The sequence below is a fragment of the Euleptes europaea genome, chromosome 6 (assembly GCF_029931775.1).
Source record: "Euleptes europaea isolate rEulEur1 chromosome 6, rEulEur1.hap1, whole genome shotgun sequence".
Taxonomy (NCBI): Eukaryota; Metazoa; Chordata; class Lepidosauria; order Squamata; family Sphaerodactylidae; genus Euleptes; species Euleptes europaea.
This window is the reverse complement of record NC_079317.1, coordinates 52,247,164-52,268,009: the sequence shown is the minus strand read 5'-3', so window position 1 is coordinate 52,268,009 and position 20,846 is coordinate 52,247,164. Positions and strand designations below refer to the sequence as shown.

The following is a 20,846-nucleotide window of genomic DNA, read 5'->3' as shown; positions in this document are numbered from 1 at the left end:
ACATTGGAACAAAAAATCCTAACTTTAGATATATATTGATGTGGTCTGAACTGGCTGACTGAGGCAATTAATGCATCTCTGTTTTGTCCAGTGAGTCTCCCGGGCATGTAGCGATTCTTGTCAGTCCACATGCATGACCGTCTCCATCTTGCGTGTTCGACCCACCCACTTCCGATACTTCCCCATGTTTTTCTGTTCTTGGTATGTCCCGACTTAAAGCTAAAGCACACTGCAAAAGTTAATTTGCCAGATCGTTTAGCATCCGGGCCGACTTCCTACCTGGATGACTTCCCGGCCGGAGGTAGCTACTTGACCGCATAATGGTGGCAGCAGCTACAGCGGCACCCTTCTGTCCCCCAAACCCCGTGCCCTCAATCTCCCCCTCTCTGATCCACCCACTCCACATGCTGCTGGCTTCCCCTCATCTTGCTGGGGCAATGGCAGAGCGATACCAGTCCCCATCGCCTCCACCTGGCTTCCCCTCACCTTGCCAGGATGACGGCAGAGCAACGCCAGTCACTGTCTTCACCTGGCTTCCCCTCACTTCTGATGCCAGTCACCACCACCTCCATCTGGCTTCCCCTCACCTTGCCGGGGCCACAGCAGAGCAACGCCGGTCACCACCTCCACCCGGCTTCTCCTCACTTCTGATGCCAGTCGCTGCCGCCTCCACCCGGCTTCCCCTCACCACTTTGCCTCTTGACTGTGGAGCTTCGGGCGGGCATGCTGCAGGCTGTTAGGTGGGCTAAAACCCTGGCTAGTGATGGGGGAAGGCAGAGGAGGGTGTGAGGGAGAGGGGGAAAGAGAGGTGTGGGGGGAAAGGAGCTACTGCTGCTGCCCCTTCTCATTCGTTTGTCCCTGTCCCCTCTCCCCATGGAAGGCGTGAAATAGGACAGGGAGAAACAAATTTGAATACAGCCATGTGTTAATAGCCTGAGATTGAAAAAGATCTTGGGGTTGTAGTGGATAGCTTGATGAAAATGTTGACCTAATGTATGGTGGTGGTGAAAAAGTCAACTAAATGCTGAGGAATATGAAGAAAGGGATTGAAAATTAAAAGGTGGGGTTGCTATTATAAAATGCTGCATGGTGTGGAGAAAGTTAACAGGGAGAGCCTTTTCTCCCTCTTCCATAATGCTAGAACGTGAGGTTACTCATGCAGGGGAAGTTTGTGTTTGGTTTGCTGCACAGTTTCTTGTTCCAAATTCTCAAACATATCAATGAGGGCTTCCCCCCGCTGAAGAAATTCCAGGAGTACCTTGTGATTAATTATGCATCCCCAGTGGATCCCCTGTTGAATCCTTCCCCCTGAAAGCACAGCCTTGTTGCAGTTCATTTGGAGGGGGCAGATCAGCTTTTAAAGGGACTGCTCCCTGTCTGTGCGTGTGCTTTTGCAAAACTGGGTATTCCTCTCTTCCTTTCTTCAACAGCTCCCTGCCAGGAGCTGCCTTCCAGCCTTTGCCGCCTATCTCTGATTGGTGTCTTCCTGCACATTTCATGAAGATTTCACTCCCGCTTTTGTGCTTCACTTTGAAGGAAGGGGTTGGATGGGCGGGCAGACACATGGGAGGGAGAAGCCAGAATGGGTGTGGGGAGAGAAACCTGAAGATGCATGGAACCTGAAGATGCATGGAAATGGCAGCGATTTGCCTTGCTCTTGCCTCGAAGCAGAATTTAAGTTCGTTATAAAACAGCATCCTTGAGCTGCGGGGAAAGAACAAGGTGGGAGCAAAGTCACTTCTGAAGGTCGGTAAAGTCATCAATAATGTCAAGGAAGCCTCAAAGCAGTACCGCAGGGATCGCGAGCTAAATACCCCTGCATAAATGGCCAGTGAATTAGTGGACAATAGGTTCAAGACAGAAAAAAATACTTCTTCACACAACAAGTAATTAAATTGTGTAATTTGTTGCTGGTGGGTGTAGTAATGGCCATGAGCACAAATGGCCACTGTGTGAAACAGAATGCTGGACTAGGTGAACCTCTAGTATGATTCAGCAGGGCTCTTCTTATGTTTTTTATGATGTTTCTCTGTTAAATGTAGCCACTTCCTGCAATGACTGAACCATTTCACTGGCTGTGAAAAGAATGTTTGATTCTGATTCTGTAAAAGTGCATGCCCTGTGTTTGCATGAGCCATTTCATTCTCTGGAACTGTAGCAGCTAGGCAATGACAAAGGTTTTCCTCGTACTTACTGGCATAGAGATAGAGAGACAAAGGGGGAAGACAGAGGTTACAACTTCCTCCTGATTGCCCTCCCCCATGTACCTCTTTGCTTTGTAAACAGAGTAAGGAAGAGGTAGAGGCAGATGCTCTCTTAGGAGGGATTCCGAGGATATGGGATGCCTTCACACAAACAGGTGACACCTTTCTTTCTTTCCTACAGGGGCAGAAATAAAAGCTTTGCTTCTACATGGAAGGCAATGCTGCAGCATTTTTTCAGGGGGCGGGATAGAGGGAGAAGTCCAGGCTTTATTCCTTAAAATTAGGCAGCCAACAGCCTGTCCTGCAGACTGGGAAGATAAATGTTGAGAAGTAAAGACGCCCATCCACATGTGATAGCGAAGAACAAACACACATACATACTTAGGACATAGGCACAAGACAGGTCTTTAATGACAAAGGATCAGATCATCTTTGTGTGTGAAACACCTGCTGATTCACAATATGAGATCACTCAGACATCTTTTGTATTTCAAGACTCTGGTGAAAGAACCCAATGTTTGTGAGAGCCAAAGTACACGTCAGGGCTACAGACAGTGACCCCCAGTGCCATTTCAGCTTTGGAAAACAGCATGGGGGTGGGAGCAGGACCCCCTGCTTCCCTGTGCTGTGGTCCAGATCCAAATAGGGCTCCCAAGTCATCTTTAAATGAAGTTCCCATGCTGGAATATGGCTGTGAGTAACATGTAGTTTGGCCTGAGTCTGCCCATTCGTACATAAAGCAGCATGTGCATTCTATTTTTAATGAAATCAAAACAATACACAGATGAACATATATGGACACATGAAGCTGCCTTATACTAATCAGACCCTTGGTCCACCGAAGTACCAATATTGTCTACTCCGACTGGCAGCGGCTCTCCAGGGTCTCAGGCAGAGGTCTTTCACATCACCTACTTGCCTAGTCTCTTTAACTGGAGATGCTGGGGATTGAACCTGGGACCTTCTGCATGCCAAGCAGATGCTCTACCACTGAGCCGCTGCCCCTCCTCAGGTGATAAGATTATGCCCCACTGCTTCCTCAGCTAAACTTGCTATGTTCTGCTCTTTGAAGCACATTTTCACCAAATGTGCTCCAATATCTGAGGTCAGCTGGAGAAATTGCATGCAGCAAGACAAGGTGCAGAATGAGCAGGGTTTAGTTCTACATCCACCTCTAGCACCCCCTGCTGCCCCCTAGCCTCCTAGTGCCCCCCTGGGTAATACCACCGCCCCAGGGGGTGGAACTGCCCACTTTGGGAATCACTGGTCAATATGGTAACAGTTGGTCATAGGCTTTGTCAGTAGTAGGTCTAGGGATGCCAGGCCGCTGTCTGTTACCCCTGGGAGGATTTGGGAGGTGGGGACAGGTGTGCTGGCATTGCACCAGCATGTGATATCACTTCTAGAGAAAAAGTGGAAGTGATGTCATGACATCAGGGGCAACACTTTAGGATTCACCAAAACTCTGTGATGAAACTGGAAGTCATGTGAAGCACTTGTGCATCTCATTTCCCCCTATTTGTTTCTCCCACCAGCCTTTGAGGAGTTGGCAGACAATGCAGGTAGGGGGGGATTGTCAGGTGGTCTCCCACCATTTCAGGAGACCTGGCATCCCTAGAAAGGTCCAGTCCTTTGAAGTGGCTTACCAAAATGGGTTCAGAAGGTGCCTTCGCTATCTGTATTCAGGAAGAGGTGTAAAACTGTTTTATTACAGAGGGTGTTTAATGGAGGGCAAACTGCTTCAGCAATTTTAGCAGTTTTTATCTTGCCATTAAGTTATCTTGTGTTTTTATCTTGTGTGCAATGTTAGCCACCTTGAGTCTAAGGAAAAAAAGGTGGGATATAAATATGAAAAATAAATAAATAAAATGCCTACTGTGTGGGAATCGGAAAGAGCGAGGCAAGGCAGTCAGTATGATACAAGCAGACCTGGCATGTATAGCCAGCTGTCTTTTATTTATATCCTAACCAAAGCAGCAGAATTCAGTGCAACAGGCAAAGTCAGCAATTAGAATAGCTTGTACACTGTAATGGTACAATGTTGCAGATAGAGTACAGGGAGGAAGAAGCCTTTCCTTTGTTTAAGCCCTCTAAACAAAGGCAGTTTGAAGTGACTTGGTTTCCCAGCGCCGCTTGACTGACTGAGGAATGATGCAGAGGTTTCACCCGAGATGACGTGGGGGATGAAATCCCTACACTACTGTGGTATCCATTGTGCAAAATACTGTCTCTAATTTTCAGATCCTCACATGTAGCTGAGTGGCCTACTTCATAGTTATCAGGACAAACCAGATACTGACTGTAAAGCATTTTTCCTCTTAGCAGTTAGATGATAAGCAACAATTAGATAATGGGAACACACCTGTTATCTTCCATGCAGTTAGAAACCCCACCCACAGGAAAGAGGTATGGAAAGATCATAGAGGTGCCTTATTCTACTAATGACTAAATATACTGATCATAGGAAATGATGGTTGCCATAGTAGCATTTCACCAACATGACTAGAGAATCGGCAGGGTTTTTTTAAAAAAAAGTTTGCACATTCATGAGTTGAATTGTTTCACATGACATTTAGTCACACTTTCAATTAAGTTCCACATGAAAATGTAATTAGAGGTGATTAGATGTGAATGGAGATGAAAAAGAATGTCTCGGCTCCTCGAATGGTACACCCTGACAATTGCAACATTTGTGATGTCCAACTAAGTTCAAAAAAGTTGTGCAAGCTCATGGAACCTTTTGATTCCTTTTAGCCAAGAAATGTAGGTTAATACCCAGGTGTTTCTAAACCACTAAGTCCAGGAAATGTAGAATGAATTATAGTGAGAAGGAGCATTTCATAAATGCCATCTTGGAAACTACTAGCAGCCTTAGGTTAATAAAATGAATGCCATGAGCTCAAATTCATGTCATATTCAAAGGAATGATATAAAATTTCTTATAGTTGAATCTACCTTGTCTAACTTAACTTCACAGTGCATTATTTTAAGTAATCGGGAAGGAAGTTGTCCAAATAGTGGGTACACTCTGGAAATTAAAGGTGTGTGTGTGTGTGTGTACGTAAAGTGCTGTCAAATCATAGATGACTAGGGGTGTGCACAATTTCCTCCTGACATTTTTCAGATTTGGGTTTAATACACCTGAAGTTTTGGGGGAAATCTGAAAAAAAGCAGAATTCCCATACTGATATAGCTTTTTTTTGGCTATCCGACAATTTTGGTGACCATTATACCCTATGAGGAATCTTTCCAGGGCAATATTTTAAGATAGAGGCACCACATTTTCAGCATAGCTGCAGGTAGGGTTGCCAGGTCCCTCCTTGCAACCAACGGGAGGTTTAGGGAGGCGGGGTGAACCAGAGTTTGGTGAAGATTAGGTCAGGGGTCCAATTGTATAGGCCTCTACATGGAGGGGAAATGGGTACTCATTAAATTGGACCCACTGATCCAAACTTAACCCAACTTGGGGGTTTTGTAAGGAGAACCACCAGCAGCTACACTGAAAATTTGGTGCCTCTACTTTGAAAACCCACCCCTCCCCCAGAGCCCAGAAAGAACTATTTCTTTCACACTTATTGATGTTATACACATCCTGAGGAGCTTGATATCATATACAAGGTGTGAGCTGGCAACCATGTTTTAACACACATAGACTAAATATTTCTATATAAAGCCACACAAAACAAAAGGCTTTTATATATTTCTATATAAAGCCACACAAAACAAAAGGCTTTTATATATCTTTTACCTTGTATAACGTTTATATAGATGTCAGGATGTGTATTATAAAAAATGTTTTGTGTATGACCACTGAGGAAGGCCTACATAAGGCCAAAATGCGTTTGATCTAAGTTTGGTCATTTTATGTATTGACATCAACTGAGTTTGTGTTGTTAATATTTGTTCAGGCTTTTCAGGTAGCCTACATTGTAGGCCCAGTGTTTTTAACATATATTTGTGCACTATATAATAAAAATAGATTTATTTGTTTATATTTTATGTAGTATTTAGCTCAACCGGTTTCCTTTGACTCCCAGGTTGAGTATTTTCTTCCCCTCCCCTTTTTTTCCATTTGTTTAAATGGCACCTTTTTTGGCGTCTTGGTATGCATACCCCGACAGCCAACTTATGGTGACCTCAGCAAGGGGCTTTCAAGGCAGGTGAGAAGAAGTAGTCTGCTATTGCCTTCCTCTGCAGACCCTTCCTTGGTGGTCTCACTTTTAAGAACTGACTCTGAAAAGTGTTAGTGTGATCTGAGCACTGACCTGGAAAATGTGTATTTTCATTCTGTAGCCTAGACAAGTATTTAAATGTCGTTCTGCAAAGTGACTAATGGTTTAGTTAATTTTCTTGACAGGACTCTTACTTTCTTGACAGGACTCATACTTACTCCTCTGAACAATTTAACATTTACTATTGTCTTCTAAACCGTGTCCATTGTTTTTCCAGCCAATGGACACATTTCCTTGCCACTTGCTTACGGTGCGAATAATACGAATGAGAAATCTCCGCAAAGCTGATGTCTGTAAGTGCCCTTCCCTTTCATAGCGACAATCTAATAATGCAATGTGCCACAGGATTTCATCATTAACTAGATTATTTCATAACAAACCTTATCCCATTGATCAAGTTGTTTTATTTGTTGCTGGGATGTTGCTGGGAAGTTGATTTTAAATATGTATTGTTTGTAGTTAGAAAAAGGAATTCAGAAACATCAGTGAATTGACAAGAATCATGTGAAACAGAAAAAAATAGGGTGCTAGGAATTGATTTGACTTTCTTCACAAGTCTACTAGATCCAATACATTAGCATCAAAGAAATTAAGGAGGCAATATTTACATACCAAGTTTACATTGTTTACATGAACCATGTTGAAATCCCAAGAAGCTTCTTTCAATGAGGAAATGTCTCGTTATAGGAGGTTTTTACTAATACATCTTTACTTGCACTAGTCCAATAACATGAACAAATTCATTTTAGTTCAGTACAGGAATGTTGAGAGTTTCACAGTGAACTTCTTTGGAAACCAAAGAGATGCTCACAATCAGACCATATGCCAAGCAGGGAGATGCTCAGCCTGTACCCAATAACTGACTACTGAACAGTATTGCAGCTAGCCTGTTGGTCAGAAGCCAGCTCTAAGCCAATCAAGGGACCCGCTGGGAGTTCGGTTCTGGTTGCTAAGCTCTTCCCTGAGATCCAGGCTTGCTGATGGACAGCAAAGTTTCGGAGGAGAACTAGAAGCTGACTCCCAGCTGATCAGAAGATCAGCTGGTAGTGGGCTTCTAACCCACCCACATCCAAGAAAAATTGCCACATAGCAAAGCTGAGAACAGAAGCTGTAGTTTTGGCCTCTGGCTTTGATGTTCTTAGCCATGCTGGGACCCAGTGATGGGGGCTGGGGTGTTTTCTGAAAAATCACTATATTCCCCTGTAAAAAAAAATCACTGCATCCATGCAAGATTGAGAAGCATGGGGAGATGATCCACGTTATATATCCCTACTTGGAAAAGGGAAATGAGATGCTGATTCCTTGTGTCCCCCTCCTCATCTTGGAGGAGGGAATGGCAATGAACTTCTCATCTCTCTATGCCAGTAGTGAGATGAGAAGCCTATTATTAATGATCTTTCCCCAACTGGGGTGTGTGGGTGGGGGGGAGGACAAAAGCAATTCATTTGTGTTCTCACCTCAAATTTCTTCCTGTGTCCTGCAAGGCAGGGACTCAGAAGCTTGGGGGGAGTGATCAGCTGAAAGTCAGAGTCTCTTCTATGCGACATGCTTCTCTCTGCAATACCAGCATACACAGACAAGTTTCGTTCATGCCAAACAGGCAAAAATAGCTAAATGGATTGACAAAAATCAGCTCCTTGGTCACTGCTGGTTGTCAGAAGGTGAACTGAACTGATAGGTGTTTAGGCAATCCTAGTTCTGCAAATTCCTAGGAGCCCCTGGAATGACAACTGCATGCAATCAAGCCCATACCCAAAATAATAGGACTACAAATGAGGCAAAATGTGCAGAACTAGGCACCCAACCCTGCTACCACATGGAACATCACCCATATGGTCGCGGGCTTGGGTGCCCATTATGAGAGGGTTATAATATTCAGCTCTATATGTCTACAAAGTTTCCTGAATCCTTAATTTTAATAAATTATTACAAGTTACACTGACATTGTCAGCCATGGTCATGCTTTGTTAAATTATCATACCTCAAGTTCTAACCTAAATAATAAGTACCTCATACATTTTGTATGTAGGAGGATACAAATCTGAGAATGGAAACAGGATAGGTTAGTTCAGATGAAAGTATCTCTTCACCGCTATAGTTTCCTTTGGATTATGAAACAAATCCTAACTGAATCAGATGGTATGATTTTATCACAAATAAAGAGGGTTGTGGAAACAGGTTACACAGGTCTTTTATGCATGGTTGTTTCAGTCGCCATCACCCCTATGACAACTTCAGGTCTTAGTTTGGATTATGCATGCCACTTCCAGCCCTGGCTCTCCCCCTGCATTTCCCCAAGTTTTGCCCTCATTTTCAAATTCGAGATAAAATGCAAGCAAAACGTGGGGAAATGCAGAGGGAGAGTGACCTCTGGGTGAGGCAACCTCTGAGGGTCGGAAACTGCATGCATAATCCAAACAAAGACCCAAAGACATCAGAAGGGTGAAACAGCCATGCATAAAACATATATATTGAGGCAGATTTGCTGGTTTGCTGACACCTCCATAAATCTTAGAAAAAGCATAGTCATTGTGTAGCAAGAGACAGGGTCGCTAGAACAAAAGGCTAGAAATTTGGAGTATTATAAAGGAAGTGTTACAGGGAGGGGTATTTGGGCTCTAGTAGCAGGAGATAGAAGGTGGGGGAGGGGTATTACATGCAGCAATGGAGAAGGAGTCAGAGGAGCAGGAGATCAGGAATGGTGCAATCTTAAAAACACTTTCCTGTGAGTAAGTCGCATCGAATAGACCTGTGTATGATTCTGGGTAGACTTGCTAAGGATTCCTCTCTAAGAAACAGCATGATGTTTACAAGACTACAAAACAGAAGGATTACATCTAAATAGGATTGGCAACTGGTCTGAAGAAAAATATCCTGACTTTTTAATAGAGGCATTAACATCCTATTAAGCTTCTATTAAAGGGGCAGGGCATTGTTCTCCAGGCCAGCTAACAATGTTACTGCTAAGAGAAAAGCCCACCCAGCTGCGGTAGAGCCATGCTTAGTTTATTAAAAGCCTGAATGAGCCACTGGCCAGAATTTCAGGAAGTGAGGCTCCATAGGGCACAGTAAGACACTGCTGTTACTGGACCAGAGACAGCAATAGTTTCCCAGCAAGGAGATTCTAGTGTGTATCTTCTATGTATAAATTAGTCCGGCACAAGCTGACCCTATTAAATTTTACTCTTCCTGAATAAAGTAGGATGTCTAGGTCAGATGCTACGAATCAAAGTTTCTTGAGGGGATGAAGGAAAGAGGACTCTTATTTGAAAAGTAATATACGTACTCTTCTAAATCTGGAACTTGTAGTCCATTAATTCTGATGAACATTGTTTACCATTTTTTACAGTCATAATAACTTAGTTATGTCTGAATGCATTCTTCCAGATACATTGGGCTTTATCATAGGAAAACATTCTTGGATAGCACTAGATGTGGGTGTGTTAAGTGCCATCAAGTCGCTTCCGACTCATGGTGACCCTATGAATCAATGTCCTCCAAAATGTCCTATCTATGACAGCCTTGATCAGGTCTTGCAAATTGAGCACTAGATAGGCTTACACTATTATGAACTGGGCACTGGTTAAGAAAATTTTTTTTTTAATATGCATAGATATGGGGAAAGCCTTTGACAAGATAGAGAAGCAATTCTTATGAAGATATTCAATATAAAAGGTGTATTTTCAAATATTGTGAAATCAGCTGAGAGTATACCTACAAACATATAATCTCTCTGGGTTCTTCACAATATCATGAGACATAACAGGGATATCCTTTATCTGCATTGCATTTTACAATCTGTATAGAACATCTTGAAGTGATATTAAGATTGACAAAAGATATTCAAGGAGTTGGATATGGAGTTAAACTTTATAACATCTAAAACACTATAACATCTATAACATCTAAAACACTGAACTCTCCAAGATTGTATTATCATAATACAAATTAGTATATTTATTACAAACAAAGTTAGTCACCATTAAGCAATGAACGTGTCTTAGTTTTGGTCTTGCCAAGAATTTCCACACATGTAAAGAAGAGGAAATGTTTCACTGATGTCCACCCTCCTACAGCAGCCTAGAACATCCCTGGAATGTTGATCCTGAAGGAATGGGGGACCCCTAGAAATAGCTTGGAAGGGTTTAGAGGTCTCTCACAGGAAGTATGAATCTGCAAAAATTCTGCACCCATGAAAATACTAGGTAGGATCCAAGCCATTGTATATGTTTATGGTGTACAAAGGAATGAGTATTATCTTATGCTGTAGATTGTAGGGGTGTGCATTCGACAAATCCAAACTAGGGCTGTTTGGGGGGAAAAATTAGGAAAATTCGGGTTTATTGGCCATTCCCCCCCCCCCATGCCGAATTCCCTATACTCGTAAAGGTAGGAATTCGGCTTTAAATTTGGGATTCCTGAAACATTCGGCCATTTAAACCCATTAAACCCATTTTGCAGCTTTTTGTGGCTCCTGGAGGGCATTTTTATAGGTAGAAGTCCCAAATTTTCAGGGTAGCTTGAAGGGACTCTCGCAAGAACCCCCAAGTTTGGTGAAGATTGGGTGAGCGGTTCCGAAGTTATGGGGTCTGGAAGAGGTCACCCCCCTTCCTCCATTGGAATGCATTGGTTCGAATGGAGAAGGGGGCGACCCTTTCCAGACCCCATAACTTCAGACCCCTCACCCAATCTTCACCAAACTTGGAGTTCTTGCAAGGAGAGTCCCTTCAAGCAACCCTGAAAATTTGGGAACTCTACCTGCAAAAATGCCCCCCCTCAGGAGCTTCGCAAACAAATAAGCCTATTATGCAGATACGTGAGAGAATTGTAATTTTCTGTGACCTAGTTTTCAGGGAGCGGGAGGAAACCACCAACTAATTGCTTTTTTTCCTCCAAACTTGGGGGTTTGTGAACAGAGACTCAGTAGCAGCTTTGCTGAAAATTTGGTGCCTCTACCTTAAAAAAACAGTCATCCAAGAGCCTCAGAAAGATTTCCCATAGGCTATAATGGAACTGGGTTTTTTTCGGGGTTCCTGAAAAAACCCATACCGGTATGGGTATTTGGGGAAATTCAGGAATCCTGGAAATTTTTGGATCCAACATACCCAAATCCGAAATTTCCTGAATTTTTTGCATACCTCTAGTAGATTGTCCTACATTAAAATCTTCCTGCTACACATTTTGAGTAACACTTGGTCCTAAATAATTTTTAGGTCCTAAATTTGGTCCTAAATTTCACTCATTCCAATACAGAAAAATATTGTGTGGATTTCTTGGTCAGAGTTCCCCAAAATTTCCAATTTTCTATTGTAAATTTTTGGGGAGGGAGGCCTTGGGGTAAAAATGTAGGTTTCCCCCTTAAATTTTCCACTCCACCACCCAGACCCTCACATCTTGAATGATATTACACAGATTGTTATAAGCACTCCACTTCACCAGTTGACATGAAGTTCTTGGGGCCAGTGCTTATGTACAGTTCTGGGGGTTAGTGGGTTGGTTGCCCTTGAAAGAGAAAACACTGGAGGTTTATGCCATTTTTTTTGGTAGTATTTCGTTTTCTTTTTGACTATATAGGTAAAGCTCAGCTAGAGGCCAGAGGCACTACTATAGATTAGCAGATCTGCCACCCTACATTAGATCCACAGAGAGAAAGACCCTGCACCAGCAAAGTGCTTCAGTCCACTCCATCTGTACCTCTCTCTCTGTCTCTTGCCAGCATCCCAGTGCTGTGCTTTCTTTTCACACAAATCTACACAATTGCTTCCTCCTTTCACTGGGAAGGGGGCCATTTCCTTGGTTTTAGGCCAACTGCAGGGGATTTCCTGGGAAATGTTGCTCCATAACATAATATGTCATCTTGTTCTCAACCTTTGTTGCTGAGCAATAATTATTGAGAAGACATCACAATGCCATGCAGATTTGCCACCTCTAAGGGCAACTGAAGTAAACTGAATGAGGGTTGTGTTTCCTGGATGTTTTGCTAATTTCTTAATAGTAACTGTTTGACAGCCCCATTCCTGAGCTGAAAGAACAAAAGTCCTTAGGAGGCCAAGAAGGGGCTGCGCTGGCGTTTGAGTATTTTCATTAGCAATCAGATTTAGTTATACAGTGATGGCAAAGAATGTTAACAAGAAAAAGAAAGAGCAATGTAAATAAATTTATGAAAAATAAAATTTCAACTGCCAGAATTGTAATGAAGCAAAGCAGAACAGATTGTTATGAGATGCATTTGTCAGCATGTCAGAAGAGGTCATATGAAGCAGAAGTTGCAGAGCCAGTTGGTTTGACACCTCTTAATTTGAGGTTACAAAGTTTATGGTGCATCTCTCTATAATTGTCTGTTCAAATGGTTTTGTACTAATTTTAGGGTGAACCAAAGGCATTCTAATGTGCCTGTCTAATTCCTTAATTTTATGATATATTGGATATGGTCAGTGACCCTAGAGATCTCAGTCAATTCAACAGTGACAAAACAAATTTGCAAAAACTATTGGCATATATCCTACCACTCCATTCAACAAAGTTTGAAGCCTTTCTCCAGCCTAAGGAGCACACTTCCAAATTTAAGTGGTTCTTCTAGAGGCAGAAGTTGGTTGAAGCCTCCTTATGTTGGAAGAAGACTTCAGACTTTGCTGATTGAAATGGGACAATGCATACCACAGGGAAGAGGGGGAAGAAGAAGAACAGTTGGTTTTTATATGCCAACGTTCTCTACCACTTAAGGCAGAATCAAACCAGCTTACAATCACCTTCCCTTCCCTATCCCACAACAGGCACCCTGTGGGGTAGGTGGGGCTGAGAGAGCTCTATCAGAGCTGTGACTTGCCCAAGGTCACCCAGCTGGCTTCATGTGTAGGAGTGGGCAAACAAATCCAGTTCTCCAGATTAGCCTCCGCCGCTCATGTGGAGGAGTGGGGAATCAAACTCGGTTCTCCAGATTAGAGTCCACCGCTCCAAACTGCACCACGCTGGCTCTCAACCTTGTCTAATATCTGAAGCTTGTGAGATAGTGTCACTTCTATGCAATCAGTTCCTCTGCTACCATACTATGTAACATATACATTAAAATAGCCTAACACTTCTTGTTGGTTAGGGTTGCCAACCTCCAGGTAGTCAGAGAACAAAAATTGCACTCGTACTAATATAGTCAAGCTGTGGAAAAGAATAGTACAAGGCTCACAGCTTACTGCAAAAACATATATTGAATAGTGAAAAGGTGAACGTGTCGACATACATCAAAGGAAACTTATCAAAAACTAAGGTAGACCGGGTATAGCAAACAAAGTAGCCAAGGGCTACAAGAGTTACAAAAAGCTACTATATACAAAGATTTGTAAACACGTTCACCTTTTCACTATTCAATATATGTTTTTGCAGTAAGCTGTGAGCCTTGTACTATTCTTTTCCACAGCTTGACTATATTAGTACGAGTGCAATTTTTGTTCTCTGTCTAACTTTATTGCACTATGGCTCAGAAAATACCAATGTTTTTTTTTTCAAATGCCGAAAGAGATAGAATACTTACCATGACTTCTTTGCATGATGCTGGTACAACAAAATTACCTGATTTTGACAAGATGTTTAATTTGAGCAAAAAGAAAATTCGATATGAGCATCATGGCTCTTCCTTAAGTGACTATGCCAAAGCTATGATTATTCCTAGAGGGCTCCGCATCCAAAAAGCCCCACCCCTTTTCTCAGACAATGCTTCCTTTAAAGAGAAACGGGCTGCAATATTAAATAAGTGCTCAATGGACCTGATGCTTTTAATAATTGATCAAGCTTCCAATGAGATAACATCTGTTGCCCAAAAGATAGATGAGGTCAGCAATGAATTATAAAAGGATCTTTTTGACCAGAAATTTAAAAACCACATTGACAAGCTAGAAGCAGATCTTAAATCTTATTCTGCCAATATCAAATCCTATAAGATAAAAAAGTTCAACAGAGACAAGGATGATTACGCGGGAAAAAAAGGGTATATCATTGGGAATATGCTGGAGATCTCCTGCTATTACAACTGATCTCCAGCTGATAGAGATCAGTTCACCTGGAGAAAATGGCCATAGTGGCAATTGGACTCTATGGCATTGAAGTCCCTCCCCTCCCCAAACCCCACCCTCTTCAGGCTCTGCCCCAGTGGCGAAGAGGGATCTGGCAACCCTATTGTTGGTAGAGATACAAGTTTAAGGGTTGGTATTAGGGTTGCCAGGTTCCCACTGGTGGCAGAGGATCACCTGCCCCCAGCAGGCCACCCCTGCTGCCACTCAGCTGGGCAGCTGTTAAAAAATAAGGGGGAAATGGGGCCAACAGGCACCACCTCAATGTTCTGAAATCACTTCCTGTGCAGCAAGACGTGATATTGATGTGTTACCTGGGATGCTGTAACATTCAGGCAAAACTCTATGATTAAATCACAAAGTTTTACCTGAATGCTACAGTGTCCCTGGCAATGTGCTGACATCATTTCTGGGTGTGCCAGAAGTTACATCAGCATGTCACTGCCAAAGTCATTACATCACTGTTGATGGCCCCCACCTCCTCTTGAGCCTGCTGCTGGTTGCCAGCCTTGTGCTGACAGCCCTAGTTGGCAGATATAAGGTGGCTGCCATGTAAAGGCTGCTTTAAATTGCTATCTGTGGCATCTGTCTCCAAAGGTAAGGCATTCATGGCCATGGTTGCTATGGGAATTGGAAGGGCCCCTCAATGCTGCACAAATTGGCAAAACAAAGAAAAAACTCTGAGCTGTTGCACACAAATGGCTTTTGCTATATAGAGGAAGCCACCTCAAGAGAACTTGTGGAGATTTTCTCTAAGAATTCTCCAAGAATGTTCGGAAAGAACAATTCCAGAGGGGCAGCTGTATTAGTCATTTATAGTAAAATAAATCAGAAGTCCAGAGGCACCTTAAAGGCAAACAACATTTATTTTGGCATGTGTTTTCATGAGTCAGAGCTCATTATGGCAGAGGGAATCGTTTGGGAATTTTTATGAGGAAAATTATAGAGGCAAGAGTAGAGACCGAGAGGGACGGTGTGAATCCCATCATATATTTCTCAGCGTCTACAGGACTGGAATAGATTTGGATGTAACACATAATAGATGATGCATGAGATCAGAGGTTTCAGCCTCTCGTGGGGTATAAATGAAGTAATTAAGTAATAAATGCAACTATTCAGGAAGAAGCAGTCTGAATCATAAGAAAATTAACTGACATCAGTAAAGCGTTGTTGCATGATGCGACATATTACGATGAGCCAATTCAAGTTCCTAAAAAGTGTATCTTGTTGAGCTATTAGAAGTTGTAATGAGTAAGCAAATCCAAGTCTCTATTTAAGCCAGGATGATAGGTAGCATTTAATCCGGTTCAGCAATTTCATGTTGTGTATTTCCTTTGAAGTTTGAAGACTGAAAAATCAGCCAGTTCTAAACAGGGATGCTGGGAATGTCATATCACACCTGTTTGATAGTTAAACTCACCATGTTTGAAGGTGTCAATCAGATGTGAGCCCGTCAAGCAGCCTGTTTGATTGTTGATGATTGACCATAAACAACTGCTGAACAGGTTTGGAGATTTCCCCCCACCCCCACCCCCAAAAACCCCTGAGTGTGTCCAAATGCTGTCAATCCAAACAGATTGGCCATAAACTAAGGACTACTTAGAGGAACTCCAAAGGATAGAATGTTTTTAAAACATAGCATTTATTTATGAGTGATTTATATGATTTGGGCCTTTTTAAACTATCCATGGATGAATCCATGCAGCAAGCCTCTGTTTCCCCTGCAATTTTTGCCTTTTGTGCCACCAGAAGGCTTTTGGAGGTTTTTCGAAATCTGCAATTGCCATTGCAATATTGCAATCGAATGTTGTAACAGTCTCTTGCCTTGATAGCTGAAGTTGCCTGCTTTTATTTTTTTTAATGTAAATCTCGAATACCTTCTATTGCAAACTCATAAGGAAAAAATGTGCTGCCCATACCTTTCCGCCTTATAATTCCACAAAAAAGGGGTAGAGACATACCTTTATTCTGAATGACAGCTGGGATTTTGGCAAACCATGGCAATAGATCATTCAAATGTTATATGGTGACAATTGCCAGTTTAAAAAATTCCAGAAAGCCTTCTAGTGGCATGCCTGGGAAAAGGGCAGCCATGGTTGAAGGAAAAACTGATTGTGCTCTATTAGGAAGGAATTCAGTGAAGCAGCCTAGTTTCAGGAAGGGAATCATGTTGGTCTGCAGTAGAAGAGCTAGATTTGAGTCCAGTAATACTGAGGTTGCCAGGTCCTTCTTCGTCACCGGCAGGAGGAGGAGGGTGGGGTTTGGGAGGGGCTTCAATGCCATAGAGTCCAATTGCCACTGTGGCCATTTTCTCCAGGGGAACTGATCTCTATCAGCTGGAGATCAGTTGTAATAACAGGAGATCTCCAGCTACTACCTGGAGGTTGGCAGCCCTAAGTAGCACCTTAGAGACCAACACAATTTTCAGGGTATACGCTTTCAAGAGTCAACGCTCCCTTAATCAGACAGTGAAGCAGCCCACTGAACACCTACAAACAGGTCAACCGTCAAAACAATCTTTGAAAAAATGGCTTCCTGTTTGCAACACGCGAAGAGGGTGTTAGCTGAATATGTGGGTGTTCAAGTATTCCTTGTTCCAAATTGAGATGGAGGCTTTCACCCATCACTAGTGCTGCACCCAGTCTTTGAGATGTTCAATTTTTTATATTATAAGTGGGCTTCTGAGAAATACAAAAATATCTTGGGAAAACCCTCTACCTTGCCTTTGCATTTATAACACCGTGTAGCTTCAACACTGATGTTAGGGTTTCTTTCTTCTTCACTTCATGACTCCATCCAGCCAGGGATCATGAAGTGAACATGATGACATGTGCCATGTGGCCAGTCAGATTAGGTTAGATGACCTCTCTGGGGATAAACAATGCTTTCCCCTAGCTCTCCCTTTGAAAAGAAGGAAAAGAAGAACATGTCTCGTTCTTGGGCAGCTGAGACAATACTCCCTGCCATGATCTAGTACATGGTATGAATAGTTCCATGACTGCATTAAGGCCCCGCACACTGAAAACAATGCAGCACCGATGGATTCTGTCCACATATAAATGTGTATCTGCACAACCTCTGTGAGTTAGGTTAGGCTGAGAGAGAAATCAACTGATTCATGAAAGAATGCGGTTTGAACCCAGATCTTAATTCAACACTCTAACCACTACACTACATCGGCTATTTAATGAATTAGACATGACTTAATAGAGGAAGGTGGCCTGGGTCTGGTAGACTTGACAATGGGGAAAGGTTCCATTTTCTCTCTGGCACCTGCCCCCTCACCAGCATTTGTACTCATTCTCAAAGGGGAGTAAAAGATAATCAAATGAAGGAACATTACAGAATGATCAAAAGGAAAGAAAGAAAGAAAGAAAGAAAGAAAGAAAGAAAGAAAGAAAGAAAGAAAGAAAGAAAGAAAGAAAGAAAGAAAGAAAGAAAGAAAGAAAGAAAGAAATCCTTCACATGGCCTGATCCCGTGCATTAAAAATCAGCAGGTGAATTTTTAATTGCCTAGAGATATTCCTTATTACCTGCTCTTTATTTCAGATCCAACTGTTGTTTAAAGGGGAAATCACAAGGGCTGGTTCAAAGAAGTCAATACTAGTTATTCTATTATTCTTTATACAGTAAGCCAATCTGACTGTTATGTGACCCTCTGGTTACCAACTGCTACACATGAAGAGCAGCAGACCAAAACTATTAACAATTGCAAGGACCCTGTTTGGAATGAAAGCTTCTATTACAGGATTCAAAGACAGGTCAAGGTGAGAAAATGATTGATACTCTTTTAACTGCTATTAGTCAGCACTGCTCCACCATTGACTTTTGACATGGCTTCCTTAAAGGGACAATATCTGTGCTCCATTATCTAATGTGCATACCAGTATAACTGCTTGCCTTCAACTTTGCCAGACCTTTCCTTGCTAGACCACTGTTGGCTGATGCATCAGCTGCCTCTGTTTCTGGATCAGTTAGATCTAGCTGCAGTGATCCATGCCTTAGTTACATCTAGACTGGACTACTGCAGTGCACTCCACTTAGGTCTACCCTTGAAGAGTGTTCAGAGGCTGTAGCTAGTGCAGAATGATGTTGCTAGATTGCTGGTTGGGACCAGCAATCAGGAGCATGTGACCCCAATATTACAGAAATTACACTGGCTACCAGTCCACTCCTGAGTCGAGTTTAAGGTGTTGGTTTTGACCTTTAAAGCCCTACATGGCTTGGGACTTCATGGCTACCAGTCCACTCCCGAGCCGAGTTTAAAGTGTTGGTTTGACTTTTAAAGTCCTACATGGCTTGGGACTCGAGTTTCAGAAGGACTGTCTTCTCTGATATGCTTTTGCCCAGGTATTAGGATCACAGGGTGAAGCCCTCCTGACTGTCCCATCAATCAAAACATTTATCTGTTGGGCACATGAGAGAGGGCCTTTTAAGTGGCTACTCCACAACTATCGAAAAACCTCCCCGGGAGGTGCACCTGGCCACCTCCTTGCCAATCTTTAGGAGGCAGCTAACAATGGTTTTACTTAGAACTGCATTTGGTTAATAGCAGCACTGAGTTGTGATTTTAAATTTTGACTTTTATATTTTAATGTACTTTATTTTATGTGTTTTATTTATGTTGGAAGCCACCTTGAGTTCTATAAGGAAGAAAGGCAGCTAATAAATGTTTTAAATAAATTAGACAAAACTTTATTTGTGCTTTTTCATGTTCACATGCAAGAAGAAGTAGTTTACTCTAGCAGTCACTTCAGTGGCAAAGTACTCCACTTTGTACCACTGAGTAAAGTACTTACACTTCTCAAGTGACTGTTTGAGTTAACTACTGATCTTTCAGAGTGAAGCTGGGCAAACCCTAAGGGAACACTGATCCAGACAGTCTTTCCCTTGAAATGAAATTAATAGGGGAATGTGAGAGGCATCCTATCCAGCCCCTCTATCATCCTGCCTGTCTGTTGCCCTCCGCTGCTGGACACTGGAGCATCCTCCATGTTGAAAGAGAAGCGGGTTGCCATTGGCTTGTGCCTTCTCCTCTGCGGCCTGGAGAGACACCAGAGGCACCTCCTCATTGGCCAGTTTCTCAGCCCTTTTGGAGACTGTGTGGCAAGCCCTGCATACCCCATTGCTGCTGCTTCCTCCTCACAAGGGCTGGCCGTCCTGTGAGATCTGAAGCCATGCAAACCACTTCTACTTCTCCCAGAGCCTCCCAGATGCTGCCAGTCAGCTGTGGAGGTGGTCATTTGTCTCCCACCACCAGGCTAGTGCCTGGCAAGTCCAGGGAGCTCTTTGCCCCCAGATGTAAGGTAGGTATGATGAAGGTCCTGGCTCGCACCACATGAACTGTTGTAAAATTGCACCCAAACTTCTAAGTTATAACTCCTACATTATCACTATAGCTCTGAACCTTGTAAAAGTCATCTACACCAATGAGACATGGAACATAATAAATGTAATATAACAAGTGCACTCATTAACATCAAAGTGTCCTATGGTATGTAATTAGATTAATATACTTCTCTATCCAATAGTTCTACATTTTTGTCTTCTTATTCCTATTGTCTTTTTTGCATGGACAGAATAAGAACTGTTCATTACAAGGCTCCTCTGCTTTTGTAAACACATTAGAGTTGGCATCTAATATACTTCTCTGGTCTTCACAGAATGTGCTGGAGATAACAGTGTGCGACGAAGATGTCACTTCAGATGACCACCTCTTCACTATACAATTTGACATTTCTAGGCTTCCAGATGGTGAAAGTTTCATGACCTTTAAGTGTGATCCTCAGGTGAGCTCTGGAATATGATGTCAAGAAGATGTGTAAGAATGACATATTCAAATGCAGACCTTCAGAAATTATGACAAATGAGCCAAAGACAGACCACCAATGATATCTGACGGTCCCAAAGGGTCTTGGCTAAACCTTCTCTATTTGCTCCCTGCCCAAGCTTGCAAAACCTGGGGGCTGGAGATCAACTCTATAGGTATTACCTTGTCCATATATTGTGTTATTCACTAGACCTACAATTTCTTTTTAAAAAATATATTGTTAGCAGATTGTAAGGCTATTCTATTTCCATTTCATGCATCCTGTGTAAGAGCCTGCCAGAATTTAACAAATGTTGGGGAAAGGTTGTATTGCTTTGGGTACTACAAGGTGACTCATTCAGGCTACCAAATAACCTCTGATTTCTAGGATATTTCCATTAACATATTACTTTTCCAGTTCTTGCTTTATATTGACATAGAAACTGATGGTAGTCGTGCACTATTTGTACACCTTTGAACATTGTATAGATCTCTCTTTGAGTTACTTACCTATCAACATTTTTAAAAAACACAATACCCT

General features: G+C 42.4%; 1 protein-coding gene across 1 annotated transcript in view; it reads left to right on the top strand.

Moving 5' to 3' along the window:
• LOC130479490 (cytosolic phospholipase A2 epsilon-like) overlaps window positions 1-20,846 on the top strand; it is a 62,139-nt gene that overhangs the window by 4,957 nt on the left and 36,336 nt on the right. Inside the window, exons 2-4 of the mRNA XM_056851889.1 lie at window positions 6,654-6,729; window positions 18,127-18,263; window positions 20,160-20,285. Coding sequence (XP_056707867.1) covers window positions 6,654-6,729; window positions 18,127-18,263; window positions 20,160-20,285 — 339 coding nt within the window. The remainder of the gene's footprint in view (window positions 1-6,653; window positions 6,730-18,126; window positions 18,264-20,159; window positions 20,286-20,846) is intronic.